The sequence below is a fragment of the Syngnathoides biaculeatus genome, chromosome 6 (genome assembly GCF_019802595.1).
Source record: "Syngnathoides biaculeatus isolate LvHL_M chromosome 6, ASM1980259v1, whole genome shotgun sequence".
In the NCBI taxonomy this organism is placed as follows: Eukaryota; Metazoa; Chordata; class Actinopteri; order Syngnathiformes; family Syngnathidae; genus Syngnathoides; species Syngnathoides biaculeatus.
In genome coordinates this window covers 26,168,354-26,191,263 of record NC_084645.1, presented here as the reverse complement: position 1 = coordinate 26,191,263, position 22,910 = coordinate 26,168,354, and the positions used below count along the sequence as shown (strand labels likewise).

General features: G+C 43.1%; 1 protein-coding gene and 1 non-coding gene across 3 annotated transcripts; one reads left to right on the top strand and one right to left on the bottom strand.

The window, feature by feature from the left end:
• Window positions 1–938: 938 nt before the first annotated feature.
• Window positions 939–22,873, bottom strand: parvb (parvin, beta). Of its 2 annotated transcripts, none has more exons than XM_061823226.1 (13): window positions 19,939–19,998; window positions 12,271–12,360; window positions 11,196–11,266; window positions 9,952–10,054; window positions 9,216–9,356; window positions 7,005–7,120; window positions 6,855–6,913; window positions 5,958–5,977; window positions 5,021–5,082; window positions 4,869–4,937; window positions 3,157–3,258; window positions 2,980–3,052; window positions 939–2,232 (listed from the first exon to the last, which is right to left on the bottom strand). In XM_061823226.1, the coding sequence occupies exons 1-13, from the start codon at window positions 19,952–19,954 to the stop codon at window positions 2,156–2,158; spliced, it is 999 nt and encodes a 332-aa protein (XP_061679210.1). In that variant the 5' UTR covers window positions 19,955–19,998; the 3' UTR covers window positions 939–2,155. The 2 variants fall into 2 exon arrangements, with proteins under 2 accessions (XP_061679210.1, XP_061679209.1); XM_061823225.1 differs by lacking the exon at window positions 19,939–19,998 and adding an exon at window positions 22,544–22,873 and having other exon boundaries at window positions 940–2,232.
• trnag-ucc (transfer RNA glycine (anticodon UCC)) lies at window positions 8,887–8,958 on the top strand. The gene has a single exon. It is a non-coding gene; the product is annotated as a tRNA-Gly (tRNA).
• Window positions 22,874–22,910: the final 37 nt, after the last annotated feature.

Sequence of the window (22,910 nt, the reverse complement as noted above, 5' to 3'; positions counted from 1 at the left end):
GCACCCCAGAGCGTTGCGCAAAACCGTCCGAGATATCGAGCCGTCGATCGAGCGCTACATTTGTCAGCTGTCCGTCGATGCAGAGGACGACTGGCGGAATACGGAATAACGACCGTCGTCCTTGGCTACGACAACATAAATATGTGAAGATATGTGAGATTGTCTTTACATTGTCCAAGAAATATACATGGAAATGTAAATATTAGCTTATACAAACAGAAAAGTGCAGCCAAATGTGGCTAAAACCTAAATTAGCGCTAGAAGAACAAATGCTACAGCTAGCTAAAATCACCGTAACTATGTAGCTCTGCTTGAATCAAAACATTAACTTCACCCTTTAGATACATCTGCAAAACAAAAACAACTACAAAATAATTACATCTTGCTTGTTAGTTTGTTGTGATTTCATAGCAGAGCGGTGCTAGCCGCATTCAAGGAGACAGAAACAAGTTTGGCTAAAACCGTAGCTCGTTCGACGTGACCGAAAGCTAATTCGACATCGGTAGCCACCAGTTACCTGCACATGAATTATTGTTTCTTTGATTGGTGGGAGACATTTTGCAAAATTAAAAAAAATAAATATTAGACACCGTAGATATCAGTACAGTGAATACTCTGTTCTCAAACATCCCCGTTCTCAAACAAATCGGTTTTCGAACAAAAATTCGGAGATTTTTTTGCTTTCGTTTTCGAACGAAAATCGGTACTCGAACGCCCCAGACAAAACCCGTAGCGCAGCCAGACCAGCTGACCTAGCCATGACGCGCTTTATTACTCTGTATAACGCTGCCGCTGTACGCAGACGTGCCCCCAGAGCTGTCTGTGCCAAATGGAACGAAATCCATCATTTTGTAAAAATTCATCATCCCAATAAAGCCGAACGTAGCAGAGCACTGCATAATTTTAATGCTCACTTCAGAAAAGTGCTTAAAAGACGGCAGGAACAAGTGACACTAGATTTGTTCTTTGTGAAAACAGGACGAGTCAGATGATAGTTATGCGTTGCTTTTTTCTTGTCAACATTAATAATGCTAATGTCTCATGAGCATTTCTGCATTTTTGTTCTCTATCAAACATTTCGTTAACTCGAGTTACGAGTTAATGTTTGTTACTTTTTATAAAAATAAAAACTTTTTTTTGCTTACAGTGGGTAAGGTGGTAAAGCGTTGGCCTCACAGTTCTGAGGACGCGGGTTCAATTCCGGAGCCTCCTGTGTGGAGTTTTGCATGTTCCCCCCTTGCCTTCGGGCACTCCGGTTTCCTCCCACATTCCAGAAACACGCAACATTATTTGGACACTCTAAATTGCCCCTAGGTGTGATCGTGCGTGGGGCTGTTTGTCTCCATGCGGCCTGCGATTGGCTGGCAACCAGTTCCGCCTCCTGCCCGTTGACAGCTGGGATAGGCTCCAGCACTCCCTGTGACACTCGTGAGGATAACCGGCTCAGAAAATGGATGGATGGAAGTATTTAAACTATACATGTATTTCTACTATGCAGTTTATTATCAGAAAAAGCTAAAAAAAAAACTGCTTTAAAAAGCCTACTTTTTTTTTAGGCTCGGAACGCATTATTTCTTTTCCCATTCATTGCAATAGGAAATATCAATTTGCTTTTCGGACAAATCGCTTCTCGAACCGCCTTCTGGAACGGACTGTGGTCGAGAACCGAGGCTGTACTGCATGTTAAAACTTGATTTATTTTAGGTGTACATATTTAAAATTGACTTTGCAACGTTTTTATGCAAGTATGTACGTCGTTGGCGCTCTGAGGATAATAAATGATGGTTGTGTGGCTATCTGTAAGAACTCTAAGAATTCTTTATGCTTATTGTTTGTTTTTACGACACATGGGAACCTTTTTTTTAAAAAAAAAAATCAAAATAAGCATCAATCACCTCTAATATTCGCACAAAACACGAGATATTATCGGCAACGTTTGTGAGCACTTGCGGGTTCATTGAACGTTTTCAAGTTCATGGCGACAGATTCGACGGTAATAAATAAATACAAGGTTGATGGGGTGATAAAAAATAAAATAAAATTAAAAAAAAGAACAGCATTCGCAACGGTCTCTGGCAACGAATTAAGAGTCCCCCGTTTGTGGCCTCAAATCCATCCAAAGGGGTCGGCAGGCGCGCGCCGGAGATCCGAGCCGTCACTCGGAGTTCTTGTAATTGGTGAACAGGTTGTAGAGGACTCGGAGGGTGGACTTGAGGTTCAGGTTGACCACATCTGCACGAAAGCCGACAAAAGTTTTGCTCAATCACCAAGAAAAAAATTCAAAACGGTGTCTTATTGTTAAATCACAGCTCCTTAATTAAGACCGCGTTTGTATTAGGATGCACAAAAGTAGGCCAAAACAAGAATTTACTGATAATTACCAAAAGATGCATTGCCATTCCATTCACGGGGCTCATTTGCATATTGTAATTTTCTCTGCAGAAGTACGTCTTTGAAGATAAATTGTTTTTTTGTTTTTTAGCAATCGAACAGGATGTAACTCGGATTCAAGGTTAAATACAAGTTGACCGCGTCACACGCACACACACAAAAAGTTTCTTTTCTACAGTTATTACTCTGCGAGTAATCAACAAAATGATGGCAATTGATTATTTTTCGACGTTATTTTCCCACCGGAAAGGCCGAGGGAGGCGGATCACGCCGAGATCGAAATGCGAGCCAACGCCGGCGATAACTTCATCAAACAAATGTAGCGCTTCGTCTTTCCATTCCGAAATGACCTTAATGGCACGAAATGTTGATGAACATTTAAGTAGTCCATCCGTCACCACTATTAGATTCCTTTTCAACCTAATAACGTTCCATTCCGCAATATGATATATTTATGCGTATTGATGCATGACGCGCTACAGGGCGCCGGTGGTTGATTCAATCACGCGGAATAAGCGATGGCCGGGATCCGTTTTATGACACGAGGGCTCCCTCTAGTGGAAAAGAATTTCCCGGAGAACTTTTTACCTTCTGGTCTGGCCTTGGGCTTCTTCAGGCCGCCGTCCTGCATGAGCTCAAAGGCGAACGCCACGTTGTGGACCTGAGTGAGAGGAGACGGGCTCGTGTGAGGATGCGGCACAAATTTCATAACGCACGACGGCGATAAATACATATCGCTCTTTGGAGGGATGGGGGCGGAATCACCTTCTGGTCAAAGTTCTCGGGGGTGAGGAAGAAGTTGTACAGAGGCACAAAGTAGTTCTCCAACAGCCCCATCAGGAGGATTAAGTAAACACCATCTGCAAACTAAACGGAATATTACATAGTCATAAAAATAAAGCGATGCCTTGGCTCACAAGTTCAACTTGTTCCCTGACCGAGCTTGTCACCTCCCAAAAAAAAAAAAAAAAAAAAAAAAAACCCTTCAAAAGTTTTTTGCAATGTGTTTTTCAAAGAAAATAAAACCAGCACACTTGAGTATAACCGTCTATCCATTATCCGAGCCGCTTATCCTCACAAGGGTCACGGGAAAGACAGAGCCTACCCCAGCTAGCTCCGGGCGAAAGGGGGACTACACCATGAACTGTTCGCCAGTCAGTCGCAGGGAAGATATCGACACCATCGCTGAGTGGGAATCGAACCCACGCTGCCCCCACCAAAGGCAGGCGTGTGCACCACTACACCATTAGTGACCACTCTGAAGTATAAGAATTTATGAAAATATTGATCAAAAACAGAAAAGAAAGCCTTTTGTGCATCATTATAATTCAATGGGCATCGGGCTGCTCTTTCTGGTGTGCGCGCCTTTGACACCAGGGGGCAGTACATCACTTACAGATATACTATAGTATAGTATAGTATATCTCATATATCATATTTTTTGTCACGGGCCACATTGTAGTTACAATTTCCCTCAGGGGGCCGTTATGACGGTGAATCCATGAAAATCTTTCGCCTCATGATATTTACAGATGACATTGATGAACTAGTTTTGAATCAGAAATCAAGTTTTTCAACTGTTGTTCATGTTTGGTAACACAAACATGCTTGCAGTGTCTCAACCTTCTCGTTTATGATGTGACAATTTGAAATTTTGTTACAGATTATCACAAAAAAGTCACGGAAGTTGATATGGACGGTTTGCCTTCGCGGGCCAAATAAAATCATGCCGCGAGCCGGATCTGGCCCCCGGGACTTGAGTTGAACAACTGTGTACGATACGGATAGTTTTGAAGATGAAGCTCAGAAAAACATTTCAACTAATTGAAATAATACGATTAATTTTTTTGCAGGAGATAAATATCGTACGGATATGTATGTGCTGTGCAATTACTACCACATCAATGCTAGTTATGTTAGTCCATCTATGGCATTTTGCATTGTGTTTTTAGCATTAAGATAGCAGACATGAGTGAGACAAAATACTTGGTCTCTTGGTCAGCTGAGAGATGGCTCACATCCTGAAAAACTCACAAGTCGGCTCACTCACAAATCGAGGTACCAACGTAACGGATGCTGTTTATAAAATTTTCAATGGGCAGACCGGTGGATCATCCGGAAAGCGATGGCCTCACAGTTCTGAGGTCCCGGGTTCAATCCCGGCTCCGCGTGTGTGGAGTTTGCATGTTCTCCCCCCGTGACCGCGTGGGTTTCCTCCGGGCACTCCGTTTTCCTCCCACATCCCGAAAACATGCAACATTGATTGGACACTCTAAATTGCCCCGAGGTGTGATTGTGAGTGCGACCGTTGTCTGTCTCTATGTGCCCTGCGATTGGCTGGAAACCAGTTCAGGGTGCGCCCCGCCTCCTGCCCGTTGACAGGTGGGATAGGCTCCAGCACTCCCCGCGACCCTCGTGAGGATAAGCGGCTAAGAAAATGGATGGATGGATGGATGGATGGATAAAATCTTCAACACCTGAGATTCCAGCTCGGTGACTTCCAGGTTCAACTTGTTCAGGTGCTTGTTGACGAACGTGATGAGCGACTAAAGTGACAAACAGCGGGATCGTCGAATCACAAAGTTTTCAAAGGATTCGATTGCAACGAAAGATAAAATCAGCGTCTCACCGTTTTGACCACGCTGAGTTTGTCGGGCGCGTGATCCAGCAGTGTGTCAAAAGCGTCCCTTTCTGTTGAAACGGAGAAACCACATATTGGCCCGATTATGTCGACCTTTTGTCCTTTTGCCATTAAGGGAACTTGACTTGACATGTTAGTTCTTTTATTATTTTTTTTTTCAAGCTGCTGTTTTACTGTCTTATTGGGTCGTTTATCTTCATTTTGGATCTGCCAAACTGCACTAATCCCGAAGTTAGCTAACGTTAGCAGATTTAATTGGTGTTTATTTTATCGCAAACAACTGTGGGACCTCCCCGTAAATTGTCTCGCGCCTGTCAGGCAAATTGTGGTTCTGCACAGGGACGGAAGGAGCTAACGTCGTTTTAGCCTCAATCGTTTAGCGACAGTGAATCACATATTAATTTCTAATCTACAAAAGAAAATCTTGTATGTCTTGGATACATGTTCCCCCCCCCCATGTACACAGCCAATTAAATAGCTATACAAGTGCACATCAATAAATTAGAATAAGATCAAAACGTACACTGTTGTTCTATTAAAAAAGAGAAACCCATGAATGATATGCATTCATAAAGCACATAAAAAGTACTTTTCAGAAGGCAAACTCCTTCCTACTTTTTACATAAAAAATCATTATGATTGATTCTGAAATGTTATAATTTTTTTTTCATCTGGGCGAATTCATCATAATTTCCGGCCTATATGTGAGACTGATTTTTCTTACTGTTGACGGAAATAAATGTTTACGTGATCTTCAAATGTATTAAAATGCTCTCGCATAAACATTAAAAACTAGCAGATTATATACAAAGAAACAATGACAAAAAACTATATTATATTCTTCTTATTATAATATAATATTCGTGAGCACAAGAAAAACGACAATAAAAATCACAAAAGACATGGCATAAGAAGAAAGACTTACCGAACCTTCCCATCATCATCCTAGAAAGCAAACAGACAAAAAAGTTATTAATTTTGTGAATGTAGTGGCACCTTGAAGTACGATTTATTAGACTTACAATTCGCTCTGCTGATTTTTTTTTTGTCTTGAGTTGCGAGCAATAATTTGTGTTACGAGCGCTAACTTTGGCAGCAGGGAACATTGCAAGTTTGGTAGATAATGAACAAGCCTGCCACTAGCTTGACATAAAGCACGGTTAATAACACGGTAATTACAAACTTTAAAAAAAAAAAACCATTTGAACACAAGCAGTGCAGCAACACATGTGGACAGACAATATTACAAAACACAGGGGCATTTATTCAGAACTCCATCTATTGTAATAATTGATCAATCTGTTAATATTTTTCAAATGAATTAATTACATTTTTTTAAAGAAGCAGAACTTTATTTTAACGCAGGACATTATTTTAAAGTATTGTAAAATGCACAAACATAAATTAATAACATCCATCAGAAAATGGACACAAACATTGCTCATTGTTTTCTGAAATCAAAGCAGATGTTTGCAAATATTTTAGTCTTTTTTTTTTTAGTCTTTCTTCATGGCGGCCTACAGAAACCTAAATTCCGAGTGAAGCAAGATGTCCGAATGATTAATGGTTGATCAATTTGATAATAGTTACTGATCCACTGATTGATTGTTTCACCTCTACATATAATCATTATCCTGCGTTTCATCACCCAATCTATATGTAGTACTGTACTGTGTGTATTGCACTGCCCCCTGGCGGCCCTCATCGGCATCATGCCGCAAACTGTTTTTCACTCTTTACATTCAATGCAGTAAAACTGTAGAATGCTTTTTTTTTTTTTTAAAGTTGTTTATTGTTATATAGATGGGAGAGGAACACTCACTCGGTGGTGCTGGTCAGCTCCTTGCTCACGAGGGCAGTCTGCAGGATGCCCTCTCGCTTCTGCTCAAACAACAACACCAGTCGTAGTAGTAAGTATTAGTAGCAGGGCCCCGAAGTTGCGAAAGTCACAGAAGGTCACGTGACGCCTCACCTTGACCACCACCACCTTGACCGAGACGTGCTCGGGCAGCCTGACGCTCGCCTGGAAGTGCACGGCCAGCGACACCAGCAGCTGCACGATGGACACCAGGTTCTTGGAGTGGATGGCTGCAAAAATTAAAAATAAAAAAAAACATTTAGAAAAACAAAACAAAAATACGTACTGTCGGCTGAGCTTTCCTGACGCAGCGAGTTGCTAACGTCGCTTCGCAAAAACATTAAAAGCGCGACGACAACCACCACATGAACGCAAATTATGAGTAACTATGAACTGAAACTGAGTCCCAAGTTATATTTTTTTAAGCATGTCGTCATTAAATTATACTAGACGGAACAGTTTTCATCTCTTGTCAGTTGATGGGCTATCCAATACCAACAAACATATGTAATACATACAAATGTATTTATTTATTCAGCACACGAATAGACTGTTTTCGACCACGTGACTACATTAGGGGGACGCGGCCATGTTGGATGGGTTCACTCTATTGACATGCCGTTCACTCTACAAATGTACACAAATGTTCGTACGACGCATGGTGGCTAAAAAGACTTTGGAAAGTTATCGGGGCTCGTCAGATGTAGATTCAAGAAACCGTTACGAAAAGAAGTGCGCTTTGATCCACAATATCAACCCGTATGCCTCGGAGAAACACAAATGGAGCACACAAATGTGCGCGTCCAGACATCGTCAACTATTTCCTCTTCTCGACAAGCGCTTATACCGCAGGTGTCAAACTCAAGGTCCGCGGGCCAGATCCGGCCGGCCACATGATTTTATGTGGCCTGCGAAGCCAAATCTAGAGTGTCAATTTCCATGATTCTTGTAAAAGTCTGTACCAAAATTTCCAATTGTCATATATCATAAATGACAAAGTCGAGATAGTACAAGCATTTTTGCTTTACCAAACATGAATAGTTGAAAAACACATTACCCTTGAGTTCTGATTCCAAAACTATTTCATAAATTGATGTCAATATTTTTGTTTCACAGTCATAATGGCCATCTGAGGGAAACTGAAACAACAATGTGGCCCGTGAGAAAAATGAGTTTGACACCCCTGGCTTATACCGTGGACCAACTAAAGAATTACAAAATTCTGGAGGCCTACAACCAATTCATCAACGGCTGGGTTCGTGATGCCGCGGTATCCATTGTAAGCAACCAGTGTCTCCACGCTGCTAACGTTGGTGACCGCGCTACACAATTTAAATATGTACCGCGGGATTACAGCCAGCGTTGTGTTAAATTATGTTGATTATTATTTTTGTTTTTGTTACGGGGAGAGAGAGATTAGCCAGCACCTCTTTCTCCACTTCCACGGCTACATTTTTAACTCAACCCACGAAACAGCAAGAGATGCGGTTATTATTCTTATAATAAAACAGAAAATACAGATTTTGGAGACATGCATTGCAATCACACACGAGCATTACGTAGGCCCTTGGCCCTAAAGAATACTTCTCCTTCACAGAACTTAGTGATTGCTAAGCTGGTGTGGAAATTCCAAAAGGTGTCCAATACTTACCGAGAACAAAATGCTCCGCGCAAACCCGGACAGCTGGCAGTCGAAAGAAAGACGCTTTACAACGCCCATTTTTGTCTGAGCAACCGATAACGTAGCAGCACACCCCGATTCATACGCCATCCTGAAATGATTCCTGCTTAGTTACGGTTTGTTTACGCGAATTCACCAAACCAAAATGGCGCCCGCGTTCTAAACCGGAAAATGCGTGACGTCGGTCGGAAACGGTCTACAGAAATTTACCAGTACGTCTACTCTCCCATGTATATTTTGCATTATTATTCACGGCCGTACCTAATGAAATGACTTGCCAGCGTGTGCAGATTCGTCGGTCGCTTTTTCGGCACAGCGTTGGTGGTATAGTGGTGAGCATAGCTGCCTTCCAAGCAGTTGACCCGGGTTCGATTCCCGGCCAACGCAGCCTTTTTTTTTTTTTTTTTTTTAAAGGTCAAAACACCCCCAAAAAAATTCCCTTTGGTTGTTCTATTATTTCATTTCCTTGATGAGGATTTCTTATTTGTACGTCATTATGGATCAATGAATGAAGTGGTGCAAAAAAAAAAAAAAAAATCACAAAAAAAAAAAAAAGAAAACGTCTGCAGGTGCATTGTTTGTTATGGGGAAAGTCATAAAGCGATCCGAGCAAGCCGAACGATGCCGTCCCAGTTGGAACTCACAGTCCACGCTCCACTCGGCGGACCAGCCGTGAGGACGCAGCAGCTCGCTGACGGCCTCCAGGACCGTCTGCAGCTTCTGCTTCTGGCCGATCTCCGACTGGGTCACTTCGGCCACGTTCAGCTTGCGGCCCGACAGCTTTTCTGGCGGCGGCAGACGGATCGTTTCAAATAGACTTGAAATGAAAATACATTTTTAAAGCATCCCATTGCACGATGATTCATTTTCTCTTTATATGACGTGAGGAAGTGTGATGGTGAAAAGAGGAAACTGATCTCTATAATTAACCAGATCAGAAATATTAACAGACAGACGGATATGAATGAAAATGAAAGAAAATGTAAAACTTGTAATGTTACAATCATTTTTCTTTTATGCCTGAACCCCCCAAAAAATGGTTTAAAGTAAAAAAAAAATAAATAAATAAATCACCGTATTAAGGTAGTCGATGTCATTAAAATAAGTTATGATTATTACTAGAATAGAGAAAAAACATTACAAGAAAAAAGTCATCATATTTCAGAGAATAATGTGAGGATTAGCAAGGAAAAAAATGTTCATGTTACATGTATTAAATTGGTAATGATAAGAAATAATGTTGCAATGTTATTTGCAAAACAATCAAATGTGATGTTTTATCACGTTGCGTTTGGATTCTTGGAGCGGTGCCGGATGATCGACACTCGGGAGGGTCCGAAAGTCGCCGACGCCGGCGGGCTTGCTTCCGGGAAAACTCACCAAACAGCTTCTGCAGCACTTGCCCATCGTAGCAGTCCTCCTCCAAGTCCTTCACGATGATCCTGTCCTCCTCCAGCTCGCTGTTGATCCAGTCAATGAGCACCTGGGCGCGTGGAGAAGAGATTGCAAAAGGCTGCACACCCCAAATCACATCGGAGCTATTTTTTTTTTTTTGTTTTGAGCCGCTTATCCTCATAAGAGTAGCGGGAGCACTGGAGCCTATCCCAGAGCGTATCCCAACTATCTTCGGGCAGGAGGCGGAGTACAGGCCGAACTGGTTGCTAGCCTATCGTAGGGCAGATAAACACAAACAACCGTTTGCACACACAATCACACCTAGGGGCAATTTAGAGTGTCCAATTAATGTTGCGTGTTTTGGGGATGTGGGAGGAAACCGGATTGCCCGAAGAAAAGCCACGCAGACACGGGGAAAACATGCAAACTCCACACAGGCGGGGCTGGGATTTGAACCCCGGTCCTCAGATCTGTGATGCAGACGCTATAACCAGTCGTCCACTCATCCGGGCTAAAGTTAAATCAATAACAACAACAAAAAACCTTTCCGGGCGGCAGCTGGAAAGCCTTGGCCTCCCAGTTCTGAGGTCCCGGGTTCAATCCCGTCCCCACTTGTGTGGAGTTTTCATGTTCTCCCCGTGCCTTGTGTGGCTTTTCTCCAGGCACTCCGGTTTTGTCCCACATCCCAAAAACATGCAACATTAATTGGACACTCTAAATTGCCCCTGAGTGTGACGGTGATTGCGGCTGTTTGTCCCGATGTGACCTGTGATTGGCTGGCAACCAGTTCGGGTGTGTGTTGACAGCTCGGATAGGCTCCAGCACTCCCTGCAACCCTTGTGAGGATAGGCGGCTATGAAAATGGATGGATGGATGGATGGAAAAACCTATCCACAATTCATGTTAGCTGTAACCTGTGCAACTCTGCAAACAATGTTTCAAAAGGGGAAGTAAAAATAAACAACTGAAATAGGCGTTGCACAAGTGTGCACACCCTCTTATAGTGGGGATGTGGCAGTACTCGGAATCAATCACAATTCATATTAATTGGTAGTCAGCACCATTGAAAGCTGCCTTTGATGACCCCCCCCCCCAGAAGTTGAGCTGTTCTAGTAGGCTTTCCCTGACATTGTTTTGCTTTTGCCTGACGGTTTTGCCCAAAAACCAACATGGAGACTATTTCTAGGCCGCACTTCCAAACCGGTTCTTGTGGCTTCTCGAAAAGGTACCTTCAGCAGATCTTTAAACTTTGGGTTTTCCCGCGACGTCGGGTCCAGCATGATCCTCTCGGCGTTCTCCTCTGGTCAAGACAACGTGAAAAAAGCTTTTTTAAGTGTTGATTTTTGTTTTGTTTTTTTTCCTCTCGTCCTTCACACACATGTTGAGTGCAGCCATGTTTTCGTCCCTTGTGAGGATTAACAACTGTCAGCCCTTAAAAGCATCCGGAGCCATTTTGGCAGCGAAGCCGTAATACATGATAAATATTAAAATAAACATATAAATAATAAAAGCCACAGCGTCTTCTTTGAGTTTCCTGCTCTTCCACGTTCACCGTCGCCTCGTCATCACTCACACCCACAAAGTCCACCTGAAATAAACTCCAAGATCAGCATGATGAAAACATTAAAAAAAAAAAAAAAACTAAGTTGACTCTTCAAAAAAAGAAGTTGGATGGGCATCGTGGAGCATTCACAGTTTATGACCATTTTAAAACAGGTTTCTCCATTCAAAAATTTATATTAATAAAGAAGAGGTTTTTCCAAATCATTTCGCATGGGGTGAAATGTGCTAGAATACAAGAAAATAAAAAATGCACTCAAATATTGATTAAATTAAAACACAAAAGTCTAACAAAATCTACCATAATAAACGTCTGAAAACAGTTACAAAAGAATACATGAAAGTGTATTCAAACTTGAAATATTACTAATAAACGTACTGCACAGGATTAAAAAAAAAGTTTAGCTTCTGTATAGCATCATATGGAGTTTGAACATTTAATTTAATGATTCTTTCACTAACCACAAGAGGGAGCCACCAGTGGTACCCGCAACCACACTCGAGAACGAATCCTAATCATTTTTTTATGAGCATACAGATTAATTTTTAGTACAGTTTTATTATTCCTGCCGGTCCTCCGCCACACATTTCCATGTAGCCTTACATTCCATCCGCATGTGAGTTGGAACTAGAACCTCATTTGAGCTTACTTCGGGAATGCCAACCTACGGTGGCCCGAGAGGGTCAAGACACTAAAGGCTGCGCGGTAGTTAGAAGTCTGTCAGCACATTTGTGCGTTCCTACCCAGCAGAGTGTCCTCGGGATGGACGTCGGTCCCGGAGGGAAGCATCGGGGCGTTGATGGCATTCTTGCCTTCCTCGTGGAGGTCACTCACTGGTCGCACAAGAACGCAACACAACACACACACAGACATACACAGCAGTTAGTAATATGATATTGCAACGGCACGTTGTTATTTGGGCAATTAATAATTTAGACTAAAGTCGCCAATACTTCTAGTACTGTAATACATCGTGTTTCTTCTTGCTGTATGGCTTCCAGTGTGTCTACTGTGTGTTGTTGTTGTTGTTGTTTTTTAAGACTCTAAGTACAGTAAGGCCTCGGTTCTCGAACGTCCCTGTTTTCTAACAAATCGGTTTTCCAACGAAAATTTTGATCATTTTTTTTGCTTCTGTTTTTGAACAAAAGTCGGAACTCGAACACCGCCGAAAAACCCGGAAATGACATAACACACGTGGCGCAACCGGCGCACTTTTTTTATTCTGTATAACTCAGCCACTGTACACAGACGTGTTCCGGTAGTGACTTCTTATGGAGGACCACCGTATTAACCCCAAAATCATGGCTCCAAAGAAGGCAAGTTTCTTGTTTAAAGTTATTCTGCACTTTTGTTCATAAAAAAAAAAAAAAAAAAGTTTACAAGGCTGGGGGCTGAGTCGCGACAGCTACGGCAACGCACTCCCAGCCTAGCATACTCTACTACTAAAGCGTACATTTTAAGCAAAAAACAAATATATTTCTTAAAATTATTTTATTATACAAAAGTATTTTAACTATACATGTATTTCTACTCTGTAGCTTATTATCAGGAAAAGCTAAAAAAATATTTAAAAAGCCTAAATGTTTAGGCTTGGAACGCATTATTTCTTTTTCCACTCATTGTACTGGAAAACATCGATTCGGTTTTTGAACAAATCACTTCTCAAACTGTTTTGCGGGACGGATTTAGGTAGAGAACCGAGGCATCACTAAAGTGCCTGTGCCAACACAACAACAATTTTCACCTCCGCATATTGGTTGGTCAGAGCAAAAACACGTTGATACATTTGAGAACGTCAATATTTGGTGAATGTGATCTAATTTAAAAAAAAAAGTTCATTTTGCTAGATAAATATGGACTTTGAGCTGCTCGAGATGTTGCACAGCGCATCTTAAAAATGTATGCCAGATTTCTACGAGACACACTGAAAGCCAAAATTAAACTTCTCGAAACATTTTCCACAGCGATGCGACCGATGATGTGTACACGCCTTTTCAATCCTCGCACACAAATGCACAATGTGTGTTTAAAATAAATCATAATCATATTCCAACTGGTGTTAAATGGGAGTCAGCATTTTTGCACTGGCATTTAATATGCCTCAAATCAAATTCAGATGTTCTTGTAAGCTTTTCCTGACATTTTTTTTTCACCATTTAACATCACCTGCCATTGGAACAGGGGTGTGTAGACTTTTTAAACTTACTGTACATCAAACAGTTGTGTGCTGTATTTTGTAATCTTCTGTACTATTACAATGTGATAATAATGGTGTTATTACATGGGTATGTTCTACATTTCCTTTTTCCATTTTCCACAAGGGACACTTTATGAATATTTTTCCCTTTTTCCATCGTTTGTCATCATTATTGACATAACACCGATATTTTTTCTCTCTCCCACGTTCACGTCCTCGCGTCTGCTTTTTTTTTTCCCAAGGATTTGCAAAAAGCGCTGCCAGAGCGAGACACTTGCTCACTTTTTCCACGGGCCGGGCGGTCTTCCATCTAAAGCTTTATCTCTTCGTGTTTCCTGTTTGCGGCCTTCGGGAATTTTGCCGAAAACCCGCCGAAATGGTGCAACGAAATGAAGCAAATGCGAGATAATATCCGAAAATGAGCGTATTATCGATATTATTGATTAAATTGAGCCTCCATTTCAGCCAGCACTTTCTACCGAACACAAATGTACTTTATGTATTTGAAGTATGTATCCAAAAAAAAAAAAAAAAAGCATTTGTCAATGTAAATAATGTAAGTAAATCACAACTTCAAAGCAATAACTCATAATTCCTCAGGGGGGGGCGTCCCCACCACATTTCCTATCTGATACCGGAGTCAATTTTAGCCTGGAATCTCCTCACGGGCCGACATTTTGGCTCCGTAATTACAGAGCAGGATTGCTGTATTTCATCCTAATTGCGCTGCTTCCTCCCCCGTGGCCCATTTGCCCGCATTACCGACCCCCCCACCCCCCCAGTCAAGTACAACCTGCGGAAACGAGCTCAACCGTGCACCAAAATAAAGCCAAATATGAAAATAAAATGAAATACAATATACTATAATGTACAAATATTTGCTCTGCGACAGCACACGCAGCCACGCGAAATTCCTCAATCGGAAGCGACTTCCCGTTTACGGAATGGATGGTACCTGTTTTTTTCCTCTTTGTTCCGCAAAGCAGCCCCGCCATGTCCCCCCTTTTACAAACTCCTGATGGAAGTGAGCGCACAATGCGGTAAATTCACGCAGAATATTCACTGCGTGTGTCAATACGGGTGAGAGTGTGGGTGTGTGCGTAGGGCCGAGCAGTAGCGGGGGGGGGGGGGGGGGGGGGGGGAGGGGGGGCGTGTTTATTTCTATCGCAAACCTCCTCCCCACCTCGGAGGTCCAGTTACTGGAGATGCATTTGTGTTTCTGTGTGTGTGTGTGTATATATATATATATATATATATATATATGGGGGGGGTCTTCTACATCCCGAATTACGCACTAGCAAAAGTTTTATTTTCACCTCAACACGTGGTCCTTTAAAAATCCTTCACGACGATCAAAATTCTAAAAGTGCATCACCTCAATATTTTCAATGTCATCCACAATCTCACAGGTGTCATGGGTGTCAAACTCGTTTTTTTTTTATCGCGGGCCACATCGTCGCTACGATTTCCCTCAGAGGGCCGTCATGACTGTGAATCCGTGAAAATCTTTTGCCTCATGATATTTGCAGATGAACTAGTTTTGGAATCATCAATCCAATAAATGCAAAAATTCTTGCAGTATCTCAACTTTCTTATTTATGATATCCATCCATTTTCTTCACCGCTTATCCTCACGAGGATTGCGGGGAGTGCCGGAGCTTATCCCAGCTTTCAACGGGCAGGAGGCGGGGTACACCCTGAAATGGTTTCTGGCCAATCGCATGGCACATTGAGACAAACAGCCGCACTCACAATCACACCTACGGACAATTTAGAGGGTCCAATTGAAGTTTTTGGAATGTGGGAGGAAACTGGAATGCCCGGAGAAAACCCCATGCAGGCACGGGGAAAACATGCAAACGCCACACAGGCAGGGCTGGGATTGAACCTGGGACCTCAGAACTGTGAGGCTTTACTAGCTGCGCCACCGTGCCGCTCATTTATGATATGAAAATTTGAAATTTTGTCACAGATTATCACAAAAATCATAGAAGTTGATATAGATGGTTTGCCTTTGCGGGCCGCCTAAAATCACACGGTGGGCTGGATCTGGCCCCCCGGGCTTCGAGTTGGACACCTGAGTCACAGGTTGTACCGCGTCCTCATTGGTTGATACTGACAGCTGCGCTACTGCAACTAGCAAGACTGCTTTGTCGTTTTTGTAGTTAGTTAAGCTTCCTGAATCTAGACTGGACTAGTACGGTAAGAAGGTGGAATAGTCCATTGCATGAGAAGGGGGACGCAGTCGAAATGATCACAATATACAGGAAGTGTTTTTAAGAGTTAATTATAGCTTGTTGTTGACGAAAACTTTGTTAAATGAGATCTTTCGGGCGTCCTACAAATCTCGGGGCCTGTGTTTGTACATTAGCAGTGATAAAAATAAAACAATAGGGAATGGAAGTTCACGTGATGTCACAGCTGGAGATGCTAGTAGCCATGGAGGAAAAATGAGTATGTGATGCTATCTCTAGCGCTGTTACTCTTTTATCTTCATACATTTCTACTTTTACTCCCATTACTGACGGCTTCCTCGTCAATATCGACCATTTTTCTCCCATTTAAGGTGCAATGAGCGGCGCAACAGACTGCAGTGCTAGCTCCTCGCTAAGCACTGACTGGCCAGCTGCCGTATCCTCGTCACTCGTGCCGGATAGATTTTTGCACAAAACCGGCGGCTGATTTATTTTTATACGGGGATGACAGTTTTAAAAAGTAAGCAAGCCCCACACGGTCTTTGCAGGCAGTAATGCTTTCATGATGCTAACAGTATGGAGCCCGGAATGAATGGAAATATTGTATAATATCACGGAGACGAGTCCAGCTTTGAGGTGCCATACGCCGTGTATCTAATTTTCCGCACGTTACGCAAACACGGCCATGATGCTTTCTTCTGTCTAACTCAGCATAAACGTCGTGTTTCAATGAGCCGCCAAACGAAAACCTCTAATGCGCCTCTCACTGCAGCAGGCAATCAATCAGGCAGTGACTCTGTTACCGCTAACACGATTACGCTAATTCACTCCAGAGCAGAGCCGGCAACCCAGGAGACAACACCGAGTTCTTTTTTTTTTTTTTTTTTTTTAGTGTGTGTGCATTTTGTTATTAGGGTGTTTTTCACGAATATTTACATTTGTTGGATGATGGGAAAAATTTAAGTGTGAGAAACAAAAATAAGAAATCAGGAGGGGGCCAACATTGAGGCCTTTTTCAGAGGAGCCAGATGAGGTGGCGCGAGCATCTGATCCGGATGCCCCCCGGAAACCTCCCTGGTGAGGTGTTACGGGCATGTCCTGCTGGAAAGAGACCCCGGGGACGACCCAGGACACGCTGGAGAGACAACCGTATTTTATAAGGTGCACCTAAAAGTCTTTAATTTTCTCAAAAGCCGACGGTGCGCCTTATAATCCGGTGCGCCTTATATGTAGGATTGAGTCTTTCGTGCAGCTCCATCTCATGGCTGCATAACGTAACCGCGGCCTCTACTGTAGCGTCTATTCTATGCGCCTTATAATCCGGTGCGCCTTATATATGAAAAAAAAACCCTCTTAAAATGGGCCATTCATTGAAGGTGCGCCTTATAGTGCGGAAAATACGGTAAGTCTCTCAGCTGGCCTGGGAACGCCTCGGGATACTTCCGGAAGAGCCGGAGGAAGTGGCTGGGGAAAGGGAAGTCTGGGTATCCCTTCTGAAGCTACTTCACCTCGTGACCCGACCCGGAGAAGCGGTAGAAAATGGATGGCTGGATAGATGGAGGGGGCCAGCACTTTCTCATGCGTACATACACATATACATATGTTCCAAACACTTTTGTGTGACCTTGACAAGTGTGTCAATACCACTTAAGTGTTGTCAGTGCACCCTCCAGCGGACAAAATCTGCAACAAATTTGACTTTATTTAAAGATAGCGAGTCACTGATGGTGTAGTGGTAGACACGCCTGCTTTTGGCGCGGGCAGCGTGGGATCAATTCCCACTCAGCGATCGTGTCGATATCTGCCCTGCGACTGACTGGCGGTCAGTTCGGGGTGTAGTCTGCCTTTCGCCAGAAGCTAGCAGGGATAGGCTCCAGCGTTCCGGTTAACCTTGTGAGAATAAGCGGCTTGGATAATGGATGAAAAATAGCAGTGAATGTGCTCTCCATCCCCACGGGCCGGACTGGACGCCCTGATCCCCCGGTTATGGCCCACGAGCCGTACATTTAACACCCCTGCCCCCATATGGTAGTATAGGCATACAGTACAATATTGGCCTACATTCTAACCATCCCTCTATAGTCTGAGCCACTTATCCTCACAAGGGTCTCGGGAGTGCCGTAGCCTATCCCACCTATCATTGTGCAGCAAGCGGGGTACACCCCAAACTGGTCGCCAGCCAATCGCAGGGCACATCCAGACAAAGAGCCGCACTTACCATCACACCTAGGGGCAATTTAGAGTCTCCAATGAATGTTGCATGTTTTTGGGATGTTGGAGGAAACCAGAATGTGGGCAGAAAACCCACGCAGGCACGGGGAGAACATGCAAACTCCACACTGGCGGGGCCGGGATCGAACCCAGGTCCTCAGAACTGTGAGGCCAACGCCCCAAGCAGGTGGTCCAGCGTACCACGCTCCTTTGTATTATTACGTAGAAATTATGGGGGCCTACTACGATATGTGTAGGCTTTCTGCAGTTTACAATTCAACGGCAAAGTTGTGAGCAGCGTAGAGGAACAACAACTAAAGATAAAATGAGCCCCCCCCCCAACCCCCCCGTTGGCTATCCTGACAGAAGCGGAGGATATAAATAAAGAGGCGGTATATGGAGGAGACAGACGGACTCTTAAATATAGCGCGAGTTTATTTACACCAACACAGGACTGGGGGGGCAGAAGCTCAGCGACGACAGCAGCATATATTTTTAATGATTAATTAATTGGAATGACCGATGGGCCAATGAATGCCAAAGACACAAACGAGAACTGCACCTGTTTAAAAGGTAGGAATGTGAGTGTAATTACTTTTGTATATGTGTTCTGCAATCGGCTAGCTACCAATCTTGGGCACGCACGAACGTCTGCAAACTCTCCGTAACTTCCGATAACAACCCAGGCTAACCTTAGCTCCTCCCAGACAAAGCGTGTCTCTAAATTCGTCAAAATACTTTCTTGACATTACTGTACTACTTTTTTTTTTGACTAGACAGGGCTCTGGTGCCATCTTGTGGCATTCTCTGGTTTTTCAGAACATGCACAAAAACTGCGTATAGGTGAGTTTTTCAGCAAATACCTGGAGCTATCAGGGAATATGTGAATGGTGAACCGCAAGATTGTTGTAACAATTAACTTAGGGAGTTCTATTCCTAAAGTGGCAACAACTTTTAAGATCAAATATTTTTTAATACTTATTTGTTACACAAATTAACACATCGCGACATTAGGCAAAGACAACGAAATTCAAAGAAAAACGTAACAAGGGGGGGAACTAAAGTGATAATACACATTTAATAATTACACGCAAAAATGATTTAAAAAAAGCAACTAAATAACAAAAATGAACAATAAAAAAACACATCTAGCATTGTGCAAATATCCATATAAAAACCAAAACGCAGGCTGATCATGTTACTTTTAATCGAGACCTAAACATTTACTGAAAACTTCCGATATGCCTTTTACAATTTTTGGTAAAGCGATGGCCTCACAGTTATGAGGTCCCGGTTCAATCCCGGCCCCACCTGTGTGGAGTTTGCATGCTCTACCCCTGCCTGCGTGGGTGTTCTCCGGGCACTCCGGTTTTCTCCCACATCCCAAAAACATACAACATTAATTTGACACTCTAAATTGCCCATAGGTGTGGTTTTGAGTGCGGCTGTTTGGCTCCATGTGCCCTGCGGTCGGCTGGCGACCAGTCCAGGGTGCACCCCGCCTCCTGCCCGTTGACGGCGGGGATAGGCTAGAGGACTCCCGCGACCCTTGTGAGGATAAGCGGGTAAGAAATTGGATGAGTTATAACAAATACGCACCCCCCAAACCATGTACCCTTCCAATGTTTGATATCGCCTTATAACATTTGATGATGTTATGCATTTACCAACCCAGACTAATGCCAACTTTTCAATTTCAATGAGTATGAAAAAATATGAATCGATCCCGACACTAACTGAATTATTTCTACGCTTTTAAGCACAAAAAGTGGTAAAATGAGGACCCCTCTACGGAACATACGACTTACTATTAGCAGCCATCATCCCAGAGCGACCAAGCAATGTCTAATAGCCCTACAAGTGAGCGCCACCGCTAAAGTGTCAGATAAGACAGCGCGGACACGACTTCGCATTCCTGACCGAGCGACCCGCGGACGCGTCGGCGTCACTTCGGCCTTGTCGCGAAAAAGCACACTTCCTGCCGCTTTGTCACTGGCGACCGCAGAAAAGTGCAACGGGCCGCCGGTCCCGACCGATCCAGACGACTCAAACTACGCGAGGGCCCGAAAACGAGAAGCTGACGTGGAAATAACACTGCAGCAAAAAAAAAGTTTCGCAACTTTTCTCGAGGCGGCGCATCGGCGTTTGGGTGTTTCCTCTTGAGAATGAAGTCGCCACTCCCGACAGGAAACCGGTCGCGAGCTAAACTGTACAAATTGCACCGGGTCCAGAATACAGCACACAACGTAGTACAATCCCAGGCGATAATGAAGTACCACAATACAGTATTGTATTGGCTGATAGACGAGCAGAGGTCCAAACCCTACAAAATTGAAGTTATTGCCAACGACCAGATTACTGGTATCAAATGTGATTAAATCCTAATTGTAGTATAAATGTCCATGATTACGATTTTAGTTACATTTAAAAAATTGCCATCAAAGGTTGAATTTCTTTTCCATTTCACGTTCTCCTCGTGATTGGCTGTCTGGTCACCCGCCATTGTCCTGTAGTCTCAATGATGACATATTTTTCCAAATATGACCTCGGAGCAACACCTTCTGGTGCGATTTATTGTTTTATATGTGACTCACAGTTTTGAACACTCCAAAGAACATTGACTTTGTAATCTATGATTTTCATTAATTCGTCCCATTTTTGGGACATCATGATTTTTTATATCCTTCAGTATATCAAAATATTTAAGTGTTTTAATCTGATTCTGATTCTGGTTTTTGGGACGATCTACTAAGAAAAACCCAAGTAACCTCTCGTGGGCAGCGTCCCATTTTTGGGGCAAGATTAAAAATTAGTAAAGTTACCATATAATTTAACCATCAACGAAAAAGGAGTATTATTTCCTTGATTGTGGCCTGTTAGGAGACTTTTATCTCAATATTGCAAAAAATTGCCACCCTGCCCATGAATGGGTTAATCGAACATTCACTTATCTGGTTTGTTCTATGTCATATGATAGTGTCAAAATTGTGCGCATTTGTCATTAGGTCAATGTAGTATAATGTGGTGGTTTTCCACATGCTGTACATATAATACAGTGCAACAAACATTTTTTTTAAAAAATTAGGAACATTTCATCATGATTTGTGTTTGTCGCAAAAAAAAAAAAAGTGTGGATAACCTCACAATAATAATCTATGGTTGTAATGCATTTAGGGTCTTGTTGATGCATTAATTCCATCCATGGCAAACATGAAACATCCCAAAAATACCACAAGATAGTGAAAATATCTTATTTAAATAAATAAGAAGCACCGTTTGTTCATGGAGGTATGTTGCTTTGCTAAATTTTGATTCAGAGATGAGCTTTATATCTTGGGAAGAATTAAAGTTTAGCCTGGGTCGCCCTTGAGAATCTTTGCAAATGTGGATATATGTAAAGTTACACTCAGTTTTCAAAGTCAAACCATCGTTTTTGGTGAATAGATACTTTACTGGAACTATTAATATAGGTGATCTCTAAGAGGATGCTCCCCGCTTAACCTCACGAGTGTCGCGGGGAGTGCTGGAGCCTATCCCAGCTATCAAGGGGCAGGAGGTGGGGTACACCCTGAACTGGTCGCCAGCCAATCGCAGGGCAGATCGAGACAAACAGCCGCGCTCACAATCACACCTAGGGGCAATTTAGACTGTGCAATTAATGTTGCATATTTTTGGGATGTGGAAGGAAACCGGAGTGCCCGGAGAAAACATCCAAACTCCACACTTGGCGGGTCCGGGATAGAACCGTGAGGCCAACGCTTTCCAGCTGATCCATGGTGCCGCCCCATTAATTCCTCATTTCTAAAAGTTATTGAAATGTTATGCAAGTTGTATTACTTTGAGAAAGTAATTCAAGTTGCACTAGTATTACATTTTCTAAAGGGTAACTTGTTTAGTAGTGGTGACATCTAATACAAGACGGTATGTGGGACTTTTGGGTGGTCCACCACCAACTGGTGGACCACCTTTCGTGATAACACATACACACACACACACAGACACCCAGGCGTTAAAACTCACAGCTGTCCCTTTAAACTCACACACACACACACACACACACACACACACACACACACACACACACACACAGTATGTTTAAAATGTCAATAAACTAAACCAAAAATAATTTCACTTCCTCTTGACTACACAAAAAGTGCTTCTATTTATGCGCGCTACCGCATGTCCATTGTGCGCGGAGCTCGCTTTGTTTCGCGTTGGTTACTAAATGAAGGCAAATTATGAAGCTGACGTCATCAATTTGGGAAAGCAGCTCTCGTACAATTAGCATACCACGTGACTGCAGCCCATCAAGGAAAACGGCAAAGTGAGATTTAGTAATTGGGAAGGGCATTAAAAAAAAAAAAAAAAAAAAAAAAAAAACAATGTACAGTACAATGTAAATAAACGACTGACCTTCATTAGCTTTCTTCCTCCGAACCAACGAGCCCCCGAGTCGGCCCAGAAAGGACTCGTCCTTTTTGCTTTTGACGGACTGCGAGCTGGCGGACATCTTCCACGGCGTGCGCGTCTTTGTCCCACGCACAGGCAAGAGTGATGACAACCGGGGACTCACGCGGCACCCGCGCACTCAAGCGAGGCCGGCCGAGTCAAGGGCAGATCAGCTCGGGAGAGGTGCGGGGGCTCACGTGGAACTCACAGCGCCCCCGCATAGGCGGGATGTGGAACTGCGCGCCAGGTTGCGTGGGGATGTGGCCTCCAAAATTTGGGACCGTCAGGCAGACGCATGATGGAGTTAATGTCACGTATTTTTATTTGGAAA

What these genes read in the sequence shown, in the direction of transcription:
- parvb (XM_061823225.1), bottom strand. Translation starts at nt 22,640, where the DNA reads ATGTCCGCCAGCTCGCAGTCCGTCAAAAGCAAAAAGGACGAGTCCTTT. An exon ending in CGCCGAGTGGAGCGTGGACT is followed by an intron (nt 7,121 to 9,215) that starts GTGAGTTCCAAC and finishes TAATTTTTGCAG; the next exon opens with CCATCCACTCCAAGAACCTG. An exon ending in TCAAGGTGGTGGTGGTCAAG is followed by an intron (nt 6,914 to 7,004) that starts GTGAGGCGTCAC and finishes TTGTTTGAGCAG; the next exon opens with AAGCGAGAGGGCATCCTGCA.